Source organism: Syngnathus acus, chromosome 13, assembly GCF_901709675.1.
Source record: "Syngnathus acus chromosome 13, fSynAcu1.2, whole genome shotgun sequence".
Taxonomy (NCBI): domain Eukaryota; kingdom Metazoa; phylum Chordata; class Actinopteri; order Syngnathiformes; family Syngnathidae; genus Syngnathus; species Syngnathus acus.
The window spans coordinates 14728479-14750459 of record NC_051098.1 but is presented as its reverse complement, the minus strand read 5'-3'; the positions used below and the strand labels follow the sequence as shown (position 1 = coordinate 14750459).

General features: G+C 44.1%; 4 protein-coding genes across 8 annotated transcripts; 2 read left to right on the top strand and 2 right to left on the bottom strand.

The window, feature by feature from the left end:
* The first annotated feature begins 247 nt into the window (after nt 1–247).
* On the top strand, nt 248–11730 carry sytl2b (synaptotagmin-like 2b). Of its 3 annotated transcripts, XM_037268533.1 has the most exons (21): nt 248–403; nt 547–649; nt 1912–2066; nt 3295–3452; nt 3573–3678; nt 4632–4680; nt 4750–4816; nt 4886–5207; nt 5283–5419; nt 5548–7341; nt 8348–8461; nt 8532–8582; nt 8660–8751; nt 8836–8919; nt 9068–9237; nt 9702–9804; nt 10035–10196; nt 10342–10426; nt 10545–10641; nt 10716–10921; nt 11428–11730. In XM_037268533.1, the coding sequence occupies exons 3-21, from the start codon at nt 1963–1965 to the stop codon at nt 11574–11576; spliced, it is 4050 nt and encodes a 1349-aa protein (XP_037124428.1). In that variant the 5' UTR covers nt 248–403; nt 547–649; nt 1912–1962; the 3' UTR covers nt 11577–11730. The 3 variants fall into 3 exon arrangements, with proteins under 3 accessions (XP_037124428.1, XP_037124429.1, XP_037124430.1); XM_037268534.1 differs by lacking the exon at nt 8836–8919 and having other exon boundaries at nt 250–649; XM_037268535.1 differs by lacking the exon at nt 5548–7341 and having other exon boundaries at nt 254–649.
* Nucleotides 11731–11880: 150 nt separating this feature from the next.
* Nucleotides 11881–14901, bottom strand: LOC119132966 (zona pellucida-like domain-containing protein 1). Of its 2 annotated transcripts, XM_037268551.1 has the most exons (11): nt 14864–14901; nt 14250–14350; nt 13948–14174; nt 13698–13882; nt 13549–13621; nt 13380–13477; nt 13232–13312; nt 12981–13152; nt 12546–12642; nt 12408–12437; nt 11881–12307 (listed from the first exon to the last, which is right to left on the bottom strand). In XM_037268551.1, the coding sequence occupies exons 1-11, from the start codon at nt 14875–14877 to the stop codon at nt 12228–12230; spliced, it is 1158 nt and encodes a 385-aa protein (XP_037124446.1). In that variant the 5' UTR covers nt 14878–14901; the 3' UTR covers nt 11881–12227. The 2 variants fall into 2 exon arrangements, with proteins under 2 accessions (XP_037124446.1, XP_037124447.1); XM_037268552.1 differs by lacking the exon at nt 14864–14901 and having other exon boundaries at nt 14250–14422.
* Nucleotides 14902–16355: 1454 nt separating this feature from the next.
* Nucleotides 16356–20139, top strand: hspa8b (heat shock protein family A (Hsp70) member 8b). 2 transcript variants are annotated; one of them, XM_037268548.1, is made up of 9 exons: nt 16356–16501; nt 17441–17647; nt 17732–17937; nt 18029–18181; nt 18243–18798; nt 18922–19124; nt 19199–19397; nt 19461–19693; nt 19774–20139. In XM_037268548.1, exons 2-9 carry the CDS (start codon nt 17443–17445, stop codon nt 19939–19941), a joined length of 1923 nt encoding a protein of 640 aa, XP_037124443.1. In that variant the 5' UTR covers nt 16356–16501; nt 17441–17442; the 3' UTR covers nt 19942–20139. The 2 variants fall into 2 exon arrangements, with proteins under 2 accessions (XP_037124443.1, XP_037124444.1); XM_037268549.1 differs by having other exon boundaries at nt 16364–16501; nt 17438–17647.
* A 63-nt stretch (nt 20140–20202) lies between these two features.
* On the bottom strand, nt 20203–21715 carry lim2.3 (lens intrinsic membrane protein 2.3). The gene is made up of 5 exons (XM_037268553.1): nt 21581–21715; nt 21206–21381; nt 20733–20882; nt 20422–20556; nt 20203–20363 (listed from the first exon to the last, which is right to left on the bottom strand). Exons 2-5 carry the CDS (start codon nt 21378–21380, stop codon nt 20302–20304), a joined length of 522 nt encoding a protein of 173 aa, XP_037124448.1. The 5' UTR covers nt 21381; nt 21581–21715; the 3' UTR covers nt 20203–20301.
* Nucleotides 21716–21981: the final 266 nt, after the last annotated feature.

Here is a 21981-nt window from a genome sequence, read left to right as displayed (position 1 = left end):
CTATCGTCTCTTTATCTCACATTTTCTCATTTTATTTTCCTCTTCCATGTAAACGCTAGTAATGGCTTTGGCAGTGTTGCTACACTACACAATTGCTTCAATTTTCATGTTTGTGATTCTCATGGCTTTTATTTTTGGGGGAATTAGTCCCAGAAAGGTCAGGCTATTGTTCAGAACATGGTTTACTAGGCCAGAGAAGGGAATTTATTTTTGGTCATCAACATGACAAGGGTCACATCAACGCTATGTCATGAATTTCTCTGACCATACTAATTTTATTTTTTTGTATTATGCATCAGGCAGGACAAGACAACTGTACAAGTTGCAGAACAAGTAACTAGTTTGCACACTCTTTTGGCAAACACTGACGCCACCTACAGGTCCCCGGCTGCTATTACAACAGGTACGCTCACTATTTGATCTTTTTTTTAATGAGCCCTTTCTAGTGACGTCAGCAGCTGTAAGCCACACTTGTGCTTGAGTGAGGAGATGGTTTGTCTGTTCTAGACGGTCCAACCCATCTCCGAGTCCTTCCCCTCTTCTTAGCTACTCACTGAAGATTTTTGAGTTCATCCAAGCAACTGCGGCGTCCAGCCAAGTGGCTAAACTCCCTTTTTTGCTCATACAAGAGGCCCACTAAAGCTCCAAGGTAGGAGACAATTTCAATATTTACGTCCAGAGTGCATATTAGAGACTGCGCTCAGCATAATGCAACGCATAAAACAAAGGTCAATTAAATGAAGATATTTGCATGATCAAAGGTTGTATTCATTTTGTTGTATTATGGAGAAAAATGTTTTTTCTATATCCATTAGTTCGGTTTTCCTATACAGTAATTCTTTAATTGTATTTCAAGATACACAAAGTCCAAAGTATTTGTAATTGCCTTTTATTTAGCACAAAACTCGAATATCAGTTAAACCTTAATAAAAATGTGACATTTTGCATTTGTAAAAGTTCATTAAATATTTAATATATACCGTAAATACGTGTTCTTATCAGTTACAATATTCTTCTCTCTCTTTTTTGTAATATATCTTGTGACGACTCATTTACTTCTCTACCAGCTCCTGGCTGAAATGACGCATTAAAATATTCTTATTAGTGCAAATATTTGCAAAAGCTCCATCTGCAACCAGGCATGGATAAATAAAAGGAATAGAAATGCACAAATAGGTTCATACGAGCGAGAAGACTTTTGTGTCAGAAAACAAAATATTGTCCGACCCATTACACTTTTCCTGACACTCGAGTCTGAGGGTCAAAACCGTTGCTATTTTGACGTGTTTGTAATTCATAAGCAGTCTGTTTGGCTCATAAATCATCATGAAAGAAATTGTCAGCAAATGCGTTTAGTGGCTGGCAGCTCTTCACTAAGCCTCATTTGTGGTGAACTACAAGAATTGGAAGCGTGCTGTTCTTGAAAACTGTTCTTTGTTTAAATAGTTGAAAAATCTCCCATAGCTAAAACAATTAAAAAAAGAATGATCTCAAATGACATTTGTCACATGTTAGTAAGTTGGCTTGTTTGCTGAAGAAATTAAATTAAAGGACCATGACAAAATGATCAGTTTCTGTGGTTTGCTATTTATAGGTACGTGTCGCGTAACATTTTTGATTCATTCTAATAATTATTGACATCATAACTCCCAAATTGCCTTTCAAAGTCAATAAAAATGAAATTGATCAAAATAGCGCAAGAGGTCCTGTTGTTTTAATTGGGCTCAGGTTTTCCCTTTTTTTTTTTTAATAACATTCTCTATTATGGTTAGCTTATTAGCAGAAAATGCAATATCGAATGCTCATTTTAATTTAAGATGAAAACATGAAAACACGGACTGATAGTAACAATATTTTAGGGGTGATAAACGTCAACGTGTCTGATTAAATGCTGCGTCTGTGCTTCTCCAGGTGTTTCCCAATCTGTCCCCCAGCGTAGGAGGGAGAGGAGGGCGCCGAGGTATGATGATCGACCTGAACTTCCTGACGGAGGAGGAGCGTCTGGTCATCATGACCGTGCTAAGGAGGGACGCCCAACTCAAGCAGGCCGACGAGCAGAGAATCAGGTTAGTTATCTCGCGTGGGATCCTTCCTCTGAGCTCTCCACGGCCCGCGAGCCTTTGGTTGAACACCCCTGCTTGAGATTAGCGCAATAACAAAGTGGCGGCTGGGAATGTGACATAAAGAAGTCCGTTAATGGACATGTGGGCGGGGGGAGGAGACTCGCGGTCTGGCACACACAAGAATGTCAAATATTAGCTTTAATGGCCAATCAGAGCTAAGGGGGAGGCGGCTTAGCGCCCTTGCACTGACCACAATTGAAATGGACCGACACAAGTAAAGTATGTTCGTGTCATGTGTGACAAAAGTGGCTTTGAAAAAGCACTTTTTTATTTATTTATTTATTATGGTAGATCATAAAATCAATTGAAATTAAAAGTCGTGTTTTTATACATTGGATCTGTGCAAGTGTACTTCATGTTGTGGCCTTTGAATCTTTTTCATTCCAAATGGGGTTCAAAGTTCACCGAGCGCCAAACTTGAAAGCCTCGTAAGTCGCACGGCATGAAGAATGCGAGCAGACGTTATGTTCTGCATCAGGCTTTAAGTGAAGGCGGTTGGCCCAATGTGTGTGCATGCGTGTAAGAGGATTATGACAACATCCCATAATAATACTCCGCCTTTTCATCACATGACACCGTCTTCTGTTGATTCCATTTCCACTCGATGGAGATGTTTGCCACTTTCCCGAACTCCTTCATGTGCTGAAGAGCAGCTTTGTTGAGGAATCCCAAGAAATCAGGAAAGAAAAGAAGAATGCATCAATTTGACGCAAACCACATTGAGTCTTAACTCATAAAAACAGTTATGATGGAGATTTTAACTCAACGAAAATTTCACTTGCTTTGAAATCTCATTCAGGGCATAAAAAAAAGTTAAGCACTAACAAGATTAGAAAATCACTTTGCCGAATACCACAAGGAATCAATAATACCAATTTCCCCCTAAAACATGTTATTGGTGACAAACTCAAAAATCAAGAAACACCAATTGAGTCATATCTCATATTAAAGGTCTTCACGAAGGTTTCCTAGATCTTCGTTTATATTTTCGATTTACTATCTTGTGACGATGTCATGACCAAAAATTTGTTATTTGCTCACTCAGGTAACACTTGATTCAATTTGACCTAAATAAAGATCTCCCTCTACGACAAACTCTGACCGTTTTTTTTTTTATGCGGTGTGTATATATTGCAAAAATGAAAATATCTTTTCTCTTTTTTTCTACCAGGAAGCTGGAGAGCATCGTGAGCCAAGGTCCATCGTCAGACTCCAAGTTGAAGTACCTGACGGGCCAGTGGTTCTACGATGCCAAGTCTCGCAGGCATATGGACAAGATCCATGGCTCTGAAATCATCTTGGCCTCCATGAAGCAAAGGAGTGCTTCAGGTAGTGTGTCTGGGTGTTTTTTTTTTTTTTTTAATAATCCAATGCTCCGTGTTGATGTTGTAAATAGTTGTGTGCGATAATCCCTACCAGAAGCTTTCATATGTTTGCGTCCTGTTGCAGAAGGCTGTTATAGACCGGAAAGATTGCGAGCATTCAAGAGTCCAAGTTCTGACGTGGCGGTACCACAGAAACCTGCCAGAGGTTTGGACATGCCACGGGAATTCAAGTATGATTCCTCTTTTTTGACTTTACACATTTACTCAAAAGAAATATTCTGGGGAAAAATATAACCTGTCAACTTTTTTTCTTCTGCTATATTTTCTCCGAAGTTACAACTTTTTTTTTCATAATCTCACTGACTTTGCTCTAACTTTACCACTTTTATCCTTTCTGCACTTTTTTTTTTTTTGCCTTAATGCTCCTTCATGTTATTATGACCAGCTTATGTATTACATAATAAACGAAAAGTCCGACCTACTGGTAGCTCGGTTTCCTCGAGTGGAAATCTCTTTAAAGTCTCAAGAAACCTTTTTCTTTTTTTTTTTTTTTTTTTAGAGAATATTTGCTCAGCTCCCTGAGTGTGTTCGTGTGTGTAACTCTGTCTGTGTGTGTGTGTGTCTTGTGACTCCTCACGTGTAAACAAAGGCGGCGCCAAAAGGGAATATGTGACTTTGCAGCCAACACGGGTGTTGTGAATACTGTCCATGAGTTGCCTTGTTCCCGTTGTTGCGTGCAAGTTAAGCAAAGTGCCTAATTGAATAAAACCCTTTTGCGTCATTGCCGCCGAATGAGAAATGGTTGCGGCCTATTTTGGGCAACTGGAATTCTATCAACTGTTTTTTTGATATGATGATAATTTTTGTTTGTTGATTATCTAAATTGGATTTAGGTTATTGACTCATTGTGGAGTCTTTTGGAAGAGAAGTTGACTTCTTTAGCTAGCAAAGTGCCACTTCCAAGACTCCTTCAACATGGTTTCTTAACACAGTCAATATTTGACTTTTTTTTTATCTTGTGCTAGCCCTTTCCAACCGTACATTTGAAGGGAAAAGCCTTGAAGTACCTGTTGTGTTATTATACCTAACTAAAGATTTACTTTGTTGTTTAATTTCACACTTGGTGGGTGGACCACCTTCAAAATCATTCACATGTATTTATTTTGTATTTTTATTCCTGTAGTAATCTTAAGAAAGAAGATCTGGTGTCAGCAGTCCATTCTCCAAGAATGGTTTGTTTTGGAAAAACACAATTTATTCTTTGCCTCTTTCCTACAGTAATTTTCTTTGTCGTTTTCCAGACAAGACCGAACCCTTTTAATCGAGCTTCCCTCCTTGTTGACGAACCAGCTGAGTTCACTAAAACAGGTGAGCCAAAATTCTTCAGTCGTGTCAATCCGACTACAAATTTTCAAAATGATATTTCCCTTTCCTTAGATCCCACCTCCCTCCCGAAGTATCAGCAAGCAAGGGGGAGCAGTCAGACATCGGGGAACTCCGCGACATCCGAGGGCTCCTCTAAACCCATCCCCAAAAAGCGGACATTCGTAACAAAGGCACCCCTGCACCTTCAGGTCGCTCCTGCCCCAAGACTAAACCTCTATCAGAACTCCAGTGGAAGCTCCAACCGATCCAAGGGTGAAGTCGTGGTATCGGCCCACCCGTCTGCATCTGCGATAATTCCTCAGCAGGGTTCTCAGGCTTTATCTTATTCCAGTCTGGTGGAAAATGGAACGCTATCTTTTATTACAGCTCACAGGTGAGTGGCAACCTTAACTAGCATCTCATACCATTTTTTTGTCCTACTTTCAAATAATTCCATATCACTGGACAGACACACAGAACAGATGATCAAGGATAATTTCACACGAGGACGGCATCAGACCGTAGAAAGAATCCTGGATCATGATCCAGTCATTGGCGGCAGTGAGATATCATCCGTGGAGGAGCCAGGGTGGCAAAGAAACGCAGGTAAGGCTTGATCTGTGTTGCCATCATCCAAAGTTGTCTCTTTAGACCCAACCTGTGCTAGGGAAAGGCTAATGCGTCCTTCCTACTCTAGCTCCTATTCCTTGTATGATCATTTTCTTTACATTTAGAAGCTCCGATATCCTATGACATCAACTTTATTGAGTCCTCGAAGCAGAAGACACAGAGGAGCTCCCAACAGAAACGTTCGTTCAAGTTGACCAACAGTCCCACCGGCGACGACGAGGATTCCATCTCGAAAGTGCTCGATTGGTTCAACCGTAGAACCGATAGCAGCAATTTGGTGAACGGCAAAGAGGTCTCGAGGGAGCCGGACGGACACCGTGAGACGGCAGCGATGGGAAGCGAGGAGGTCTTCAAGAAAGATATTCAGGAAAAAGAAATATGGACGAGTCAGCCGGAAGGAACAGCCAATGAGACCATGAACGATATGAAAAATGATGACATCACCGGGATGAAATTGTTTGGGGAAAGCACGACGCCTGTGATACCTGGAGACAAAACCCAGACAAGAGAAGGAAACGAGAAGAGGCCAAACATACCCTCTGTCACAAATGTAGTCAATGCAAGTCAGCATGTGGGATTGAAACAGGACCAAGACTTAGACCGTTCTAATTTCAGGAACTACGCATACCCTGAAATCGCTAATCCCCAAGTAGCTGACAGGAAAGGTTCTGACGTTGAGCTTTTATTTGTTGAACCACTAGTGCCAAAAACACCTCTGCGGTCCAGTCCAGATGGAAAAGGGGTCTCTTTAAATCAAGCAGAAACCCTTCAACAGTTCAGAGATAGCCCGAGTCCAGAGTCAGAGCATACGTCTCAGTTAACAGACCTCAAGAACATCTGCAAAACACCGGAGAATCCCAGCAAAGACTGCGAGCAGTCACCCAAAGCAAAAGACACAGAGAGTCCTCAAAGACAAAAAAGCACAGCAGAGAAGATCAAGCAGCTCAAAACGTTCTGGGAGCAGGAGGCAGGCAAACCAACGCTTAATGGCGCTAAACACAAAAGCGTGCGGGGTGCAAAGATGACCAAGAGATTCACCAAATCGGAGTTTGACTTACGGACCATTGGCAACCACTCAGGCAGCGACGGCGAAGGCTCCAATCGAGACAATTTGACCGGTCTGCCTCTAAATCAGACAATCGATCAAATGTCGCCCTCCCTCGGTGGGAGCCGAGCCCAGTTTAGCAGCCTGCTGGAGTTCTGGGACGAAACCACCGCAGATCCCAAAAGCCCCAAAAGGCAAATCAACACTCCACAACCACCCGAAGAGTTAGGTTCGTCCCAGCCCGAGCCTCGCTCCTTTGAAGCATCTCACGTCTCAGCCAACGACCCAAAAAAGAACCTGCCGGCGTCTGCTCAACCCAAAGAACCCCAAAAGATCTTGAAAGACTCAAGCAGGGTCGATAAAACTGCAAGACCGCCACCAACTCCACCTAGGGAGGTTCGCGCTCCCAAAAGAAGAAAGGACAGCTTCAGCCATTCCAGCGGTCGCGGGAGGTCTCTGCGTCGAGCCACCAGTATGTTCGCTCTAGTGGACCCGCAAGAACCGACGCTTAAGAGCCCCGTCAGCCCCGTCCACTCCCAAAGCAGGAAGCCGAGCGGCGATGGCGCTCAGAGCGTCAAGGGAACCGAGACCCCCCTGGCCAGGGCTTTCGTACCCCGAGACTACAGCCACTACTTGGGGATGGCCAACGAGCCGGGTACCCTGCCTCCCGAGGCGGAAATTTCCGAGAGTTTCGGCGGACCTGTGAGGACCAGCACTCCCACGGGCTCCAAGAAGAACTTTAAGCCCGGCCCACGCCAGGCGAGGATCAATTACAGCAGCCCAGATGCTGATCCCGAGTCTCCTCTAAGCAACACGTCCGAATCCTTGTCCAACTCCAGGAATATTTTCAAATGTAAGTACTATCCATCCATCCATGTTCTATTCACATTCAAGAACCGATGCGGTCAGTGATTCCCGGAATTTTTGTGTATGAGAAAAACAAATTCAAAGAAATATTGCCTTAGTAAGGCGGCGTGGTGGAGCACCGGTTAGCAAATCCGCCTCACAGTTCAGAGGTGCGGGGTTCGATTCCGGCCTTCCTGTGTGGAGTTTGCTTGTTCTCCCCGTGCCTGCGTTGGCTTTCCTCCAGGTACTCCGGTTTCCTCCCAAATTGTCCGTAGGTGTGATTGTGTGATTGTTTGCCTCCGTGTGCCCTGCGATTGGCTGGCGACCAGTTCAGGGTGTCCCAAAGTCAGCTGGGATAGGCTCCAGCACACCCGCCACCCTCGTGAGGAGAAGCGGTTCAGAAAATGGATGGATGGATATTGCCTTAGTGCCCAGAACTTTCCTCAGACCCCCCCCAATATCCTGTTGAACTATAGACATGACTGCCATCTAGTGGTGATGACAGCACACAGCAATTATCAATACGAAAAGCTCTCCAACCAGCTTAATTCCCATTCATTTGAATAGGGAAAGGTTTTGCGTGTTTTTTTTGTTTGTTTTTTCTGTAGGAATTTACAAAACAGAATCGAAACTATGTGATGATGGACTTGTCAGCAATGATATCTCTGGAGAAACATTTGTTCAGCAAACAAAGGACACCTTACTGCATCCGTGTCTGTGTTAGCTTTGTTTGCCAAAGTGAGTCACTCGTCAACACTCACAGTCTTTGGCTGATATTTGACTTGTGGGCTGGGAAGGGTTCATCAGGAACATTGACAGTGTACCGCAAACTAAAATTCCATTTCAGGTCATTTTACTGGAATTGCTTAAGCATAATCTTGTGACTGTGTGTCAAAATGGCTGCTGTGAACAACAAGAAGTGAACAGTGAACGAAGCCCAATTCAGTTAAGCTATCCCTATGTTGCCTTGTGATTGTAATAAAAAAATCGCTTTCTCTTTTTACCATTGTCAGGCAAAAATATCGAGGATGAGGAGAATCCTGTGAGGAAAGCGCTGAAGCGAGCAGAAGCTAGACCTAAAGGTCTTGCTAAAAGTATGGAGGACCTGGTTGGGTCTTTGTCACCAAGTGAGTATCATCATCATCACTCTCAATTTGTTTCCCTTTAATTACACTTTCATGATTTATCTCCTGCTAGCACAAGAGAGACGGCAAGAGCCGAAACCAAACACGAGGCGAACCACCGACGGTAACAATCTCAAGCCATGCGCTTGTAAATATTTCAAATATGTTATTTCCTCACCTTGTACTTTCCTTTCACCATAGACGCCACGACGCCCCCTTCTCCACGCCCGTTCTCGGAGCAAGAGCGCCTGAAGAAGATGAGCAAGTCGGTCCCTTCGTTCTTGCAGACGGAGGTAAAAAGAAGCACGCCGCGGGCGTCCGGCATGACCCTGCACGCGTGGCTCCCCCATGCATGATGCAGCACATGTATGTTGCAGGATGACAGCCAGTTTTACGAGGACGTTCTCCACCCGGGAATACACACGACGGACTCGTCCTTTGACTTGGCCTCTGTGTCGTCTGTACGTCTCGCTCACTCACCGCATGAGCCGCTCACACTAACGGCTTGCTTACATACACTAAAGCCTCTCGGCCATTTTAAACTCTGTGGCTAACCAAAAGGGCAGCACCAACGAACGCGATGGTCATCTTGTTTGTGTCGGTTGGCAGTTTAATGGGAGCGTGATGACCATGTACAGCGGTGACTTTGGCAACGTGGACGTGCAAGGCAGCATCCAGTTCTCCATCAACTACGTGCAAAAGCTCCGAGAGTTCCACATCTTCGTGGCTCAGTGTCAAGACTTGGCGGCCGCTGACCTCAAGAGAGGTCGCTCGGACCCGTGAGTATGATAAAAGAAGCACGGTTAATTAACGGCGTTGGATGGAGAACACGAGAGTTCTCAGAACATACCCGAAAAACATATTTCCACACGTGGGTTACGTGCAATTGGACAATTGAGCAGATAAGATGTCACGAAGCTCCAGCATTCCAGACGTGATCGTATTTGGTTCGAGCTTTCTTCTCATCAAATAAAACCAAATTAAGTTTTCCGCTGTTGTAAATTGGATTCGAGTCTTGATGGATTAGAGTGTTAAAAAAAAAAACATGTTTACCATTCTTGTGCACTGTCATGAGGCAGCATCACGTTTTAAACACATTTGCCAACAGCTTGTGTATTGTTTTAGCTACATTTAGCATCATGAAATCGAAATATACCAAAAATGTATATTAACTTTTTGACAGCTGCTATTATTCACGTGATGAAGAATTTAACTAAATGTGTCTTGTGTGCTCTTTTCTCAGCTACGTCAAAAGTTACCTCGTTCCTGACAAATTGCATCTGGGAAAAAAGAAAACATCTGTGAAGAAAAAGACGCTTAACCCGACTTTTAATGAGATCCTCAGGGTGAGTGTGTATGCAGACACGCACTTTGCTACATTTTCATTTGCACAGCGTTTTCATCTATACGGTACAAATCTAAATTAATATTTTACAATTCAGCAAATGTTTAAATAATTCCAAAAAATCTGAATTCATATTTGATCAAATATAGACTATCTACAATATTTATTGTTATATTGCTATTGTTGTTCATTAATATTTTTTATTTTTTTACAATCAATTTGCTTTTCCAGTATCACATTGGCATAGAGTCTCTCAAGACACAGATGCTGGTTCTCTCCGTGTGGCATCACGACACGTTTGGCCGCAACACCTTCTTGGGTGAGGTGGATGTGGACCTCTCCAAGTGGGACTTTGACCACACCCGCATGAACGACTTGCCTCTCAAAGCCAAGGTAGGACATGAAAACACGCACGCACTGACGCTCATTACCTGTTGATCCCTTTGCTGGCACTTCAGCGGCATCTTGTGTTGGGACTAGGTACTACAAGTAAAAATCTGAATATTTGCTCCAACCAGCTTTTTTTGTTGTAATTCAGACAAGAACAACTCTGGCATCTTTAAGTGGCCGAGGAGAGATGAGATTGGCTGTCCGCTTCCTTCCTAAGGTCATCTACGGTGAAGGTCAATTTTCATGTTTTTTCTCCCCATATCTACGGCATAGTAGTGTTGATGACACCATTTTGATAGCTCGATAAATGTCCCAACCTCATGTAAAACATGTCTTTCTTTTTTGTTTTAGCTAAGCATGTTCCCAGAACAGGAGAGATTCACATCTGGGTGAAAGAATGCAAGAACTTGCCTTTAATCAGAGCCACCATTGACCCTTACGTCAAATGGTACACACGGTACCGGTGGAAATCTTGAGCGCCGGTGTCATCGCGTTTTGACTCGATTCTCGCGCCATTTCCAGCTTCGTGCTCCCCGACACGAGCCGCAAGAGTCGTCAGAAGACGCGCGTGCTGAGGAGGACGGCCAATCCTCTGTTCAACCACACCATGGTGTACGATGGCATCAGGGCGATTGACCTGACCGAGGCCTGCGTGGAGCTCACTGTCTGGGACAGGGACAAGCTGGCCAGCAACCTGCTGGGCGGAATCAGGCTCGGAACCGGCACGGGTACTGCACTTCAACACAGTCGACTTCTTAAAGGCTGCCATCGTTTTAGTCTTGAACTACTCAACTGCAGATGGAGATTGTCACTGGCGGAGCGAGGGGGGGGCACGGGGGCACTGCCCCCCCCCCCCCCCCCATATAATATGCTTGGACATCAAAGGTGCCAAGCCAGATAATTGACTTTTGGGTATTTTCTTTCCTTCCGTCCCCTGTAGGAAACATATAGTGAATGTTTATCAGCATTTTCAGAATTTTTCAGGGGTACGTTGTGAAATATTTCTGTTTTTTGATATAGCCTTGCTCCTCCAAGGAAAAAGATCCTAGCTCCGCCAGTGCTCATTAGTAATAATAATCCTAGTGTGTGTTTTGCATAAATTAATTTGTAGCATAACTAAGGTTAGTCGTCTCTTTAGTGACCACTTTTGTTTTTTATTGTAAAGAATGAGATCAACAGATCTTTCGACTGAATCATGAAATGTATTTAATGTCGACATTCAATCTGTTCTCAGGAAGGAGTTACGGGTCGGCCGTGGACTGGATGGACTCCACGCCCGGCGAAGTGGCGCTGTGGGAGCGCATGGTGGCGTTGCCCAACGAATGGGCGGAGGGAGTGCTGCCCCTTCGCTTGCTGAGCTCTGCCAAAACGGCCTTCAAATAACTACAAGTACATCACTCTTGTCATAGCGCTTTCGCAAATAACATTCGCAAAAACTATAAGCCCAAGGTCATGATGTCTTCTTGACATACATTCCATACAAGGCGAAGAATTCTTTTCTATTCACTTTTTCAACGGGCCGAAGATGAACAAAAGAAAGCAAAAAGTCAATAAAAAAACAACAAAAAACACACACAACTTTTCATTTTGGATGTGTTAAATGGATTCAAACCAAAGGGCCCATTAGTACATTTGATGAAGTTTGAAATCATTGACTGAATATGTCATTGTGGCCTTTTTACAACTGCAACTGTTTGCAACACTTTGCTCTGTGTGGATGTCTTCAAATATATTTTGACAATTAACAAATACTCCAGAAGCTTCCTTTAAAACACTAAATCAAACTGAGAAGTGTATATGCATCTATAGTAAAGCTTGTGGTGTACTATCATCACTTCTGTAAGATTCCAACAATATTTATTGTTGATTTTCACACTAAATTCCAGAGACTAACAAAGCAGTTGTTCAGTTTGTCTATGTCAAATAAAGTTTACACTTAAAAATAAGGTGCTTTTGAACGAGTTGTCCTTATGGGAAAAACAAAGCTAAATATGGTAAATACAATATATTAAAAAAAAGAATCTAGAAAGGAATCTAGAATCTAAAACCAGTCAAGATGACAATACAGAAGATGATCGCCACCACTGGGTCGCTGTAGCGGCTCGCTGACGAACCTGAAGAATAGAGAAAATAGATATACGCTACTGTATAAGCAGTATTTTTATTTTTGAACTTCATTTTTTTCCCCCAAAAAAAAGACATGTCCAAACTTACCCAAAGAAGCTGCGTGAGTTTGAAAATCTTCTGAAAGGCAAAACCAAAAAAAGACACAAAATAAATGTAATGTTGCGACTGCAGCTAAACCAAATTCAATGCAATCGTATATTTTAATAACACCCAATTAATACGCACCCGTGCTCTTTTTGGCCACAAAAATGGCCTCGGAGGTGACTGTAGCATTAGCCAACACTTCCTCAACGTCTCTTTTTCTTCGGGTACCGGAACAATCCTGTTCAAAACAAACGTAAGTAAGAAAAGTTCGTTTAATTTCATTTTTTTTAAATGTATTTATTTTTTAAATACAGTTTTTCTCCATATATTTACTCATTGGTCAATGAGTTAGCCATAGCAGGCTACTTCCTGGTTCAGGGCGAATGACATTAGACATTCGGAAGATTTCATGGATGAGACTCATGATTAAAATTGGTTATTCAATTCCTTTATCCAAGAGGGGAAAAAAACATGTAGCGTCATATTTTTTTCTAGTTTTTTTTTGTCCAGGTTAGCTAGCAGGCTAACGGAACTTTCCACTGAATTGGATTCTGCTATTTGCATTGTGACACTCACAGGCTTTAATGCATCACAGGAGGACACTTCGCACAATCTCGTGACACAATGTAGATAGAACGTGGACACCGTCAGATTCTTGTGCTCCACGAATCGAAAGGCCTCGAAGGAGAAGTGCGCCACCTGGGAGTCGCCGTTGAGCAGCACCTCGGTCTGCTCGTCACGTGTGCAGCTTGAGACGACAAAGCGGGTGCGAGTGAACAGCGAGAACCCGACGTTACGTTTCATTTGCAAAGCCATCGTGCGCTCACCCGATAAAAAGGTCATAGAAGTTGTTGAAGTTCGGGTAAGGGCTCGTGGTAGCGTAACATCGATCCAGCAGCACGTTGAACCTTTCAAAAAGATCCGCAGTTGTCTTTTCTTGTCCTTTGCCAAAACTCTTAAGAGGACGACAACTACCTTTCTGTTAAATTGGTGGCTCGTACGGCGACGTAGATTTTGGTCTTCAGTTGGAGTCCCGTCTCCGGGATGGTAAGAGCGTCTTGGTACTGAGCATCCTGACCAATCAAATGACGTTCTTGTTAGATAATACGTACCAAAGATGCGAATGGAATGAGTTCGTTCTTACTTGGAATAACTCCAAGCTCAGCGTACTGATGAAGCTGCCGTTGTTGTCTTGAATGGCCACGTTCACACCGGATCTGTAAAGATTTTTTTTTAAATTAGACAAGTGCCTTAGAAAGCCGTCCAAAAGCTCCGACGGGCCGCCGCACTCACACGCCCAGCTCGGTGTTGTTGAGGATGTATTGCATTGGGTAGAGGCAGGAGAACATGTAGAGGAGCTGCGACCTATAAGTGATCATGCCGGCCGACGGGTCGATGGAAGTCACCGTGCCGGAAATGTTGACAAACTGCACTTTGGAGAAGTCGGCGAAGTCGCCGGTGCCCACCTCATCGGTGACCTTCAGAGAAACGCTCGGGTCAGATCGTGGAGCTAGCTCTCCGAGCGAGCCGCGCGGCGACTTACGGTAAACATGTTCCCGCATGACGCCGTGGAGCTTTCGTTTATAGGGAAGCTGAAATTTAAGACGGGCGGGACGACGGTGAAGTCCGCCACGCCGAAACATTCTTCGTTGTTTAACTCGTTGTTCAGCACCATGAGGGACTCGTTGTAGAGGGCTTGGTACATGGGGCATAGGTAGATGCTCAGGTCCATGCGGTCCGTCCCGCAGTAGACCATTATGTCAGAGTTTTCTGGGACAAACAAACAAGGTGGGACACTTTGCACAAGACAAAACAAAATGTGAAGAAAACAGGAAAGTTCACTACCTGGGGCTCTGTTCGTGTCACTCGTAACACACTCGGGTGGTGTCTGACCTCGAATTCCCAAGATAGCGAGATGGCACGCAAGCAGCACCAGCTTCATTTTTCTGGATGCAGAAGACATTTGCAGGGACAAACTTGAAAAATATCCAGTGCAGTGCAAATTTCTGCTAAGGGAAAACAAGTTAGCAAAAGTTTGCCATTTTGGAAAAAGACAAAAGGCAAGATTTTACATAAGAAATGTAGGCCAAAAAAAACAACTGAATAATAATGGAAGATAGTAAAAGTTGTCATTCTGTGTAATAAAAAAAAAAAAATTGATTATGAGAATTTAGTGTTTTCTTGTTCAAATAATTTTCTTTACTTTGGTTTTGGGCTGTTAAAATTTTTACCGTTTTCCTTTTCGTGTTGCCCTTTTCTCATGTTTATCTTTCAATATTCACAAAAATGAAAAATACATGATTTTAATTGGCTCTAAAAATTTTAGCGCACTCAAGTATTACATAATGGGAATCAGAAAATAATGATAATACAAGACTATCATTGTCAAAGCTGTGAAAAAGCAAATTCATGGTGACTAATAATAATAATAATAATAATAATTAATAATGGATTCTCACCTGTAAATCCCCATTGTGTCTGTTCCAGAAGTCCCGCACATGATTCCATTTATAGGGTCACCAATAGGGGCGTGGAAGGGGAAGCCACTAAACAATAGTGCAACACGAGCCCTGACGTTCACAGTATACATTCTGTGCATAAATGTGTTTTCTATTTTCAATTTCTAAATGTAACCTTTTCTTTTTTTTTGCAAAAGAGAAAAAAAACACTTTTGGAGAAAAAAACAAAACACTGAATACAACATTATACCTAATATACCTCAGGTATTTTGCTAGTATTTAAAAAGTATTACAGCAGTATGTGCATTGTATATTTCAACTTCAATCCTATGGTGAATGTTTTTCCTGAAGTTACCAAAACATGTTATCACTGATTCTGTTTCTAAGGTGCTATATGTTTACAGAATGACTAATCTTCCCTTGTGTGAATGCATGGGAAAGGCAGTGAAAGTGTTGCATAGCCAACAACAACAAACAAAGTGATGTGAGAACACCTCAGAGATCTTTTCAAATGATAAAAAATGGAACTCGGCGCTCGTCACAATTTTGTAACTGACACTCTTTTGATGCGCCCTCGAGGCTGTGCTGTAAATTCTCCAAAAGAAAAAAAAGAAAATAAACTGGAGAATTTTATGACTGTTACGAAAGGACACACCCGTGTGGGGGAGAGATCCGGTTCTTGGTCTTTGCATCAAGGGACGTCTAGCTTTACAGCTCCCCGGTGGCTTTCACCCACAAAATGACGCTATGTGAAGAAGTATTACAATACATTAAGACAGCTCACCTTTCAAATGCCATTTTTAATGACTTTTGTCATCTAAATAAAAATGCTATTATCTTGAAGTCATGCCTTTGGCAAAAGTGTGGGACTAAATATCCCAGAGCAGTAAATCTTGTGTCCCTGTGGAAATACAACTTACGTGTACACATTGAGGCTCATTGACTAAAAGCACATATGTAAAAGTAGCATAGACAAAGAGAACCCAGAATAGCAACTGTGACCTCTTTTTGAGTTGACAAAAGTTTTGGATGACTCTGTTTGCTTCCCACATGGGCCCTGCAGCACATGGCAACAAATGAGCCATTATTTATATTGAGCTGCAGTATTCCAAGTTCAATCTTACCAATTTATATTAGAGAGAGAGAGAGAGAGAGAGAGAGAGAGAGAGAGAGAGAGAGAGAGAGAGAAAATGTAAAAACTAGTTGTCTTGTTTGTCGGGTAACTACTGTCATGTGATAATGACAGTTTTAGCAAATATGGAAAACATTTTGAGGAACGGCAGAATGGGGAACTAGCTCTAAGCATCTTTCTGTCCAATCTGTGCTTAGTAGTTTTCCACCGTTGTATAATAGCGTACCGTGACGTCATAAAAATGCAAATCCGGCAGGTATTTTTAAACCAACGAAAAGCCTCCCTTGCCAAAAATCTTCCCCTTAGCCGGTAGCAACAGTGAATGACGTTTTTTCATTGGAGCGTCTTCGCGAGACTTCTGTGGCGGACGTGCTGCGGGATTTAAAGAAACCAACGAGACCAGCAGTTTTTACTTCGTCATTCCCTCGACATATCACCGGTTCGGTATTGGACCGGTTCAACAGCACCGCAGAGGCCTTAAAGTACGACGACATTGTAATAAACAGGTGAGTACATATTTTTGTCTTCGTCTTTTCTGCATTAGCTCGTAAAACGGCGAGTGAAACTTTTAAAATGAAACAAGCCGACATTACGGAAGCTATGGTACTCGCCCACGAGGGGCGACGGACAAAAAAAAAAAAAATCCTATATTAGTACGTTGCAGTAGCCGGACAAATAGCTGCCAAATAGCTTCTATCGATTACCTTGAAGTACGAATGGAAACGCACCCGCATTAATTGTAACGACTTTCGGAACTTTTTGTGCGTTATGTCCATTATAGTGTTTATTGTGTGGATGGCGTATGTAAGCTGCGATTGTTTAATATTTTGTATTAAAAAAAAAAAACCATTCGATGTCGAGCTCTGTTGAACAAAGTTTTGCTCAGCAATGGAATGCTGGAAGCTGTTCGCCTCGTGGAAGTGACTGGCCACACCCTAGTAACGACAAGGTGAAGCTCACGAAACTCCCACGTCACCATGCGGCCTCCATTTTAGACTCACACCTGCGTACGTGTCTAAAATACCGTATATTTAACAGGCTATACAAGATAAAATAGTTTTGCTGTCTTGTTATAGTGGTTTTCTGAAGGAAAGAGACAATAGCCACTTCCTAACTTTGTTACATAGTTTGTTTAGTTACAAATGACTTTACAGGTGTATTTTAAAACGAACATTCATGGTCTTGACCACTCGAGCACCATTTCAAACCTGCTTTCAAGACTGGCCCTTGTCCACCTTGACTACTGTTGCCACAGTAAAGGCTTGAAAACAGGTGCTGTGGATCTTCAGTGGACATTTTGTTTCCACATTTGATCTGAGCCTTTGTGGACTAAAATAGTTCCGAATGTTTGGAAAGAAGCTGAATAAAACGACCTCGTGGTTTGTTCTGATGACAGTGCTATTTTCTGCCCTTTAAATTAATGGATTTATTTCCCCCCCCAGAAGCCATGGCCAAGGCACCAGCAATTGGTATTGATCTGGGCACCACCTACTCGTGTGTGGGCGTGTTCCAGCACGGCAAAGTGGAGATCATTGCAAACGACCAGGGTAACAGGACCACACCCAGCTATGTTGCCTTCACCGACACAGAGAGGCTGATTGGCGACGCCGCAAAGAACCAAGTGGCCCTGAACCCCACCAACACAGTGTTTGGTATGAAACCCAAATATCGACGAATAACCTCGCATGTTTTTGTCCCCTTTTACATAATAGTCATTTTGTTTTTGTCCAATTCAGATGCCAAGCGACTCATTGGCAGGCACTTTGATGATAGTGTGGTTCAGGCTGACATGAAGCATTGGCCTTTCACGGTTATCAACGATGATAAGCGCCCCAAAGTCCAGGTGGAGTACAAGGGTGAGACCAAGAGCTTCTACCCTGAGGAAATCTCCTCCATGGTGCTCCTTAAAATGAAGGAGATTGCAGAGGCCTACCTCGGAAAGGTATGGTAACTGCGTGTGCTTCGTTTTACTCCTACAAATTTATTGTCGAAGGCTTGGTCCCAAACGTTGTGCGTTTCTGTGTTTGTGGCAGACCGTGAACAACGCCGTGGTGACCGTGCCGGCCTACTTCAACGACTCTCAGCGCCAGGCCACCAAAGACGCCGGAACCATCTCCGGCCTCAACGTCCTTCGCATCATCAACGAGCCCACCGCCGCGGCCATCGCTTATGGCCTGGACAAGAAAGTGAGACATCAACACCGCCCAACAAGCCATTTGATTGTTTTAACCCCAACTCCGTCGGCAGGTCGGCACAGAAAGAAAAGTTCTCATCTTCGACCTGGGCGGCGGCACCTTCGACGTGTCCATCTTGGCCATCGAGGACGGCATCTTCGAGGTGAAGTCGACGGCGGGCGACACTCACCTGGGCGGCGAGGACTTTGATAGCCGCATGGTCAATTTCTTCACCAACGAGTTCAAGCGCAAGCACAAGAAGGACCTCAGCGGCAACAAGCGCGCTGTGCGGCGCCTGCGCACGGCGTGCGAGAGGGCAAAGCGCACGCTATCCTCCAGCACGCAGGCCAGCATCGAGATCGACTCGCTGTTCGAGGGCATCGACTTCTACACCTCGATCACCAGGGCTCGCTTCGAGGAGCTCAACGGGGACCTCTTCCGCGGCACCCTGCAGCCCGTGGAGAATGCGCTGCGCGACGCCAAGCTGGACAAGTCGTCCATCAACGAAATCGTCCTGGTAGGGGGCTCCACTCGTATTCCCAGGATCCAGAAGCTGCTGCAGGACTTCTTCAACGGGAAGGAACTGAACAAGAGCATCAACCCCGACGAAGCTGTGGCCTACGGCGCAGGTATCGTGTGGATTTGCAAAGTCCGATGAAATATGATTTCCAAACTTGCGTTAACTTTTAAATGGACCAAAACAGATCTTAAAACAGTTCCATCATTTCAAAACATTGTTTTTGTCATTTCAGCTGTGCAGGCCGCCATCCTCTCCGGCGACAAGTCTGAGGCAGTTCAAGACCTGCTGCTGCTGGACGTGACCCCCTTGTCTCTGGGCATCGAGACGGCCGGCGGCGTTATGACGTCGCTCATCACGAGGAACAGCACTATCCCCACCAAGCAGACGCAGGTGTTCACCACCTACTCTGACAACCAGCCCGGTGTGCTCATTCAGGTACGGCCCGCCCACGCCGACCCCCTCGCAAGCACACCCGGCAAAGGAACTAACGAGGCGGCTAATGCCCACAGGTGTTTGAAGGCGAAAGGGCCATGACCAAAGACAACAACATTCTGGGCAAGTTCGAGCTTGCCGGGATCCCCCCAGCCCCCCGGGGCGTTCCACAAATCGAGGTGACCTTCGATATCGACGCCAACGGCATCTTGAACGTGAGCGCGGCTGACAAGAGCACCGGCAAGGAGAACAAGATCACCATCACCAACGACAAAGGTTCGTTCCCGCAATGCCACACCTGAGAATATTCCCCATTTTAAATAATGTTAACCTTTTCAGGTCGTTTGAGCAAGGACGACATCGACCGCATGGTGCGCGAGGCGGAGCAGTACAAGGCGGAGGACAACCTGCAGAGGGAGAAGGTGGCCGCCAAGAACTCGCTGGAGGCGTACGCCTTCAACATGAAGGCCAGCATGGAGGACGAAAAGCTCAAGGACAAGGTCAGCGACGACGACAAGAAAATGATTCTGGACAAGTGCTCCGAGGTCATCAGCTGGCTGGATAAGAACCAGGTACCAATTTGACAAGAGTTTTTTTTTTTTTTTTTGGGTCAAGTTTACGTTTCAATAACACCCCCTTCATCGTCACTCAGTCCGCAGAGAAAGATGAGTTTGAGCACCAGCAGAAGGAGCTAGAGAAGGTGTGCAACCCCATCATGACCAAGCTGTACCAGGGGGCTGGCGGCATGCCGGGAGGCGGAGCTTTCCCCAGCGCAGGTGGTGCTGCCTCTTCCGGACCCACCATTGAGGAGGTGGATTAAATAAAAAATCCCCTCCGCCGTGGCACAATGTTGTCTGCCTTAAGTGTTGCCGGCGTCTCTGTACGCTCGTTATGGCTTTCAAGGTACTTTCACTGGCTTTGGGCTCTATTTGCACACAAACTCTTTGGCGTTGCACTTGTTCTTTAATTTGTCATTTTTCAATCCAAAACTTTTCCTTAATAAAATTACGCAAAAGCATCAAAGTTGTCATGCTCCCAGTTTGCCATAATGGTACTTGGTTCAATTTTCAGAAAACAGCCATTCAGATTTATTTAGTGCTTTATTGAGCTTGCTCGTGAATATTCATGAGGCTTGAAAGAGGAAATGATGTCGGGACTTGGTACGGGCATCTCCGTGAGGTCAGCGCGAGTTTGAGTTCCGTGGGCATTCGTGCATGCGGTAGGCGCACATGTAGAAGATACCTGCAACAAGGAGGTTTCAAAGCTTGTCTTGATGAAGAGGAGGAAGAGGAGTGAGTACCTGAGAAGAAGGTGAGCACCACGGCTACCCAGCCCATGATGTAGGACCAGGAGAAGCGCCAGCTCCCGTAGCGTTTGCCGTAATAGTTGACAGTCACGCCCGTGTACACCGCCATGGCCAGCAGCACAAAGAAACCTACGTGGATACAAAATGGCACCCAAAATACCAAGGAAATCTTAGAAAATAAGAAAGTTTGGGTAGGAGAACTGACGACTTGGCATCGCTGAAGAAAATGGTCTATAATAGGGAAAAAAAGAAGCAGAAAGGCAAAAAGTGAAGCTGGATGGTCGGAGGGATGTTTTGGCGCTTACAGGAGATGAAGAAGAGGATGCCGGCAGCGAAGGTCTTGTCGAAGCCATCGAAGGAGGAGTAGTGGATGAAGGCCATGACTCCGATGACAATGCCGATGAAGCAAGCCAGCAGGGACAGGATCATGAAAGCCCGTGTGGCGTCCCAGTATGCTGACAACCGCAAAGCAAGCTCTGTCACAATGCTGCAACTTCAAGCTCGCTGAACAGCTCTTATATCCTGATTATGGAAAGCCTAATTAATTTTTTTGCAATATTTCTATTCAGATATTTATTGGTCAGATTTTTTTTTAGGTAATCAAATGATATTTGGATTTCCATTATTTATTATTAGGGATATTTTTCCTTTTTTTTCCCCCCTTATATTTTTCCATTGTTTTCTTACATAATTTTTCTCTTGGTACCATTTTCATTTTTTCTTTGCTGTTTTTTTTTTGCATTTGGGCTCATGATATTGCGCGTGCGTTTGGTCTTACCAATACTGTCCGTGTGTGTCATGCATTTGCCGGGCACACAATAGCGCCACAGACCCTGGTGCATGTAATTGCTGGAGTGGCGGTATTGCATCCAATAGTCGGTTGCCGTGGAAACGATCAGGAGGATGTTGCCCACTCCGGCGCAGAACAAACCGCCTCCCATGAAGCTGTACATACTGTCACGCAAATCAAATATTTTGGGAGAAAAATCGAACATTTGACGTAACAAAAAAAGAGCCGTTACCATTTTTACCAAGAGATTAAAGTCTTACAAAAGTAAATATCTCAGAGACTTAATTTATTTCCAGACATAGGCTTTATAAAAATATGATTTTTTATTTTTTTTATTTTGGTTAATGATGATGCATTTCTCACCTGGCCTGCGTGCTTTCCTTTCCCAAAGCAAAATGAAGTACCGCTGTGATTATTCCACGCGCAGACGAGGCCGAGTGTGGCTGCGAGTGTCGGGAAAGTTTTGTTTGCCGGAGGGAAACACCGAACAATGCGGGTGCGACCAATCACGGGGCGCCATGCGATGCGTTTTGTTGTTGGAGGGAATCTGCTGAAAACACAAAACTGTTAAAGCGCACCTCACTGATGAAAAGTGATGACTGAGCACTTTCCTTTGAAAATGTCACAAAAAAGTCTTAGGACAAATGCTGTCCTGTCAAACGAACTTATTTTGCGTTACTTTGACTTTTAAATGCAGCAACATTTGCTATTGCTTATTTACTTATGATTTATTAACTTTGGTGTGGCGGTTCAGGAGTGTTTCA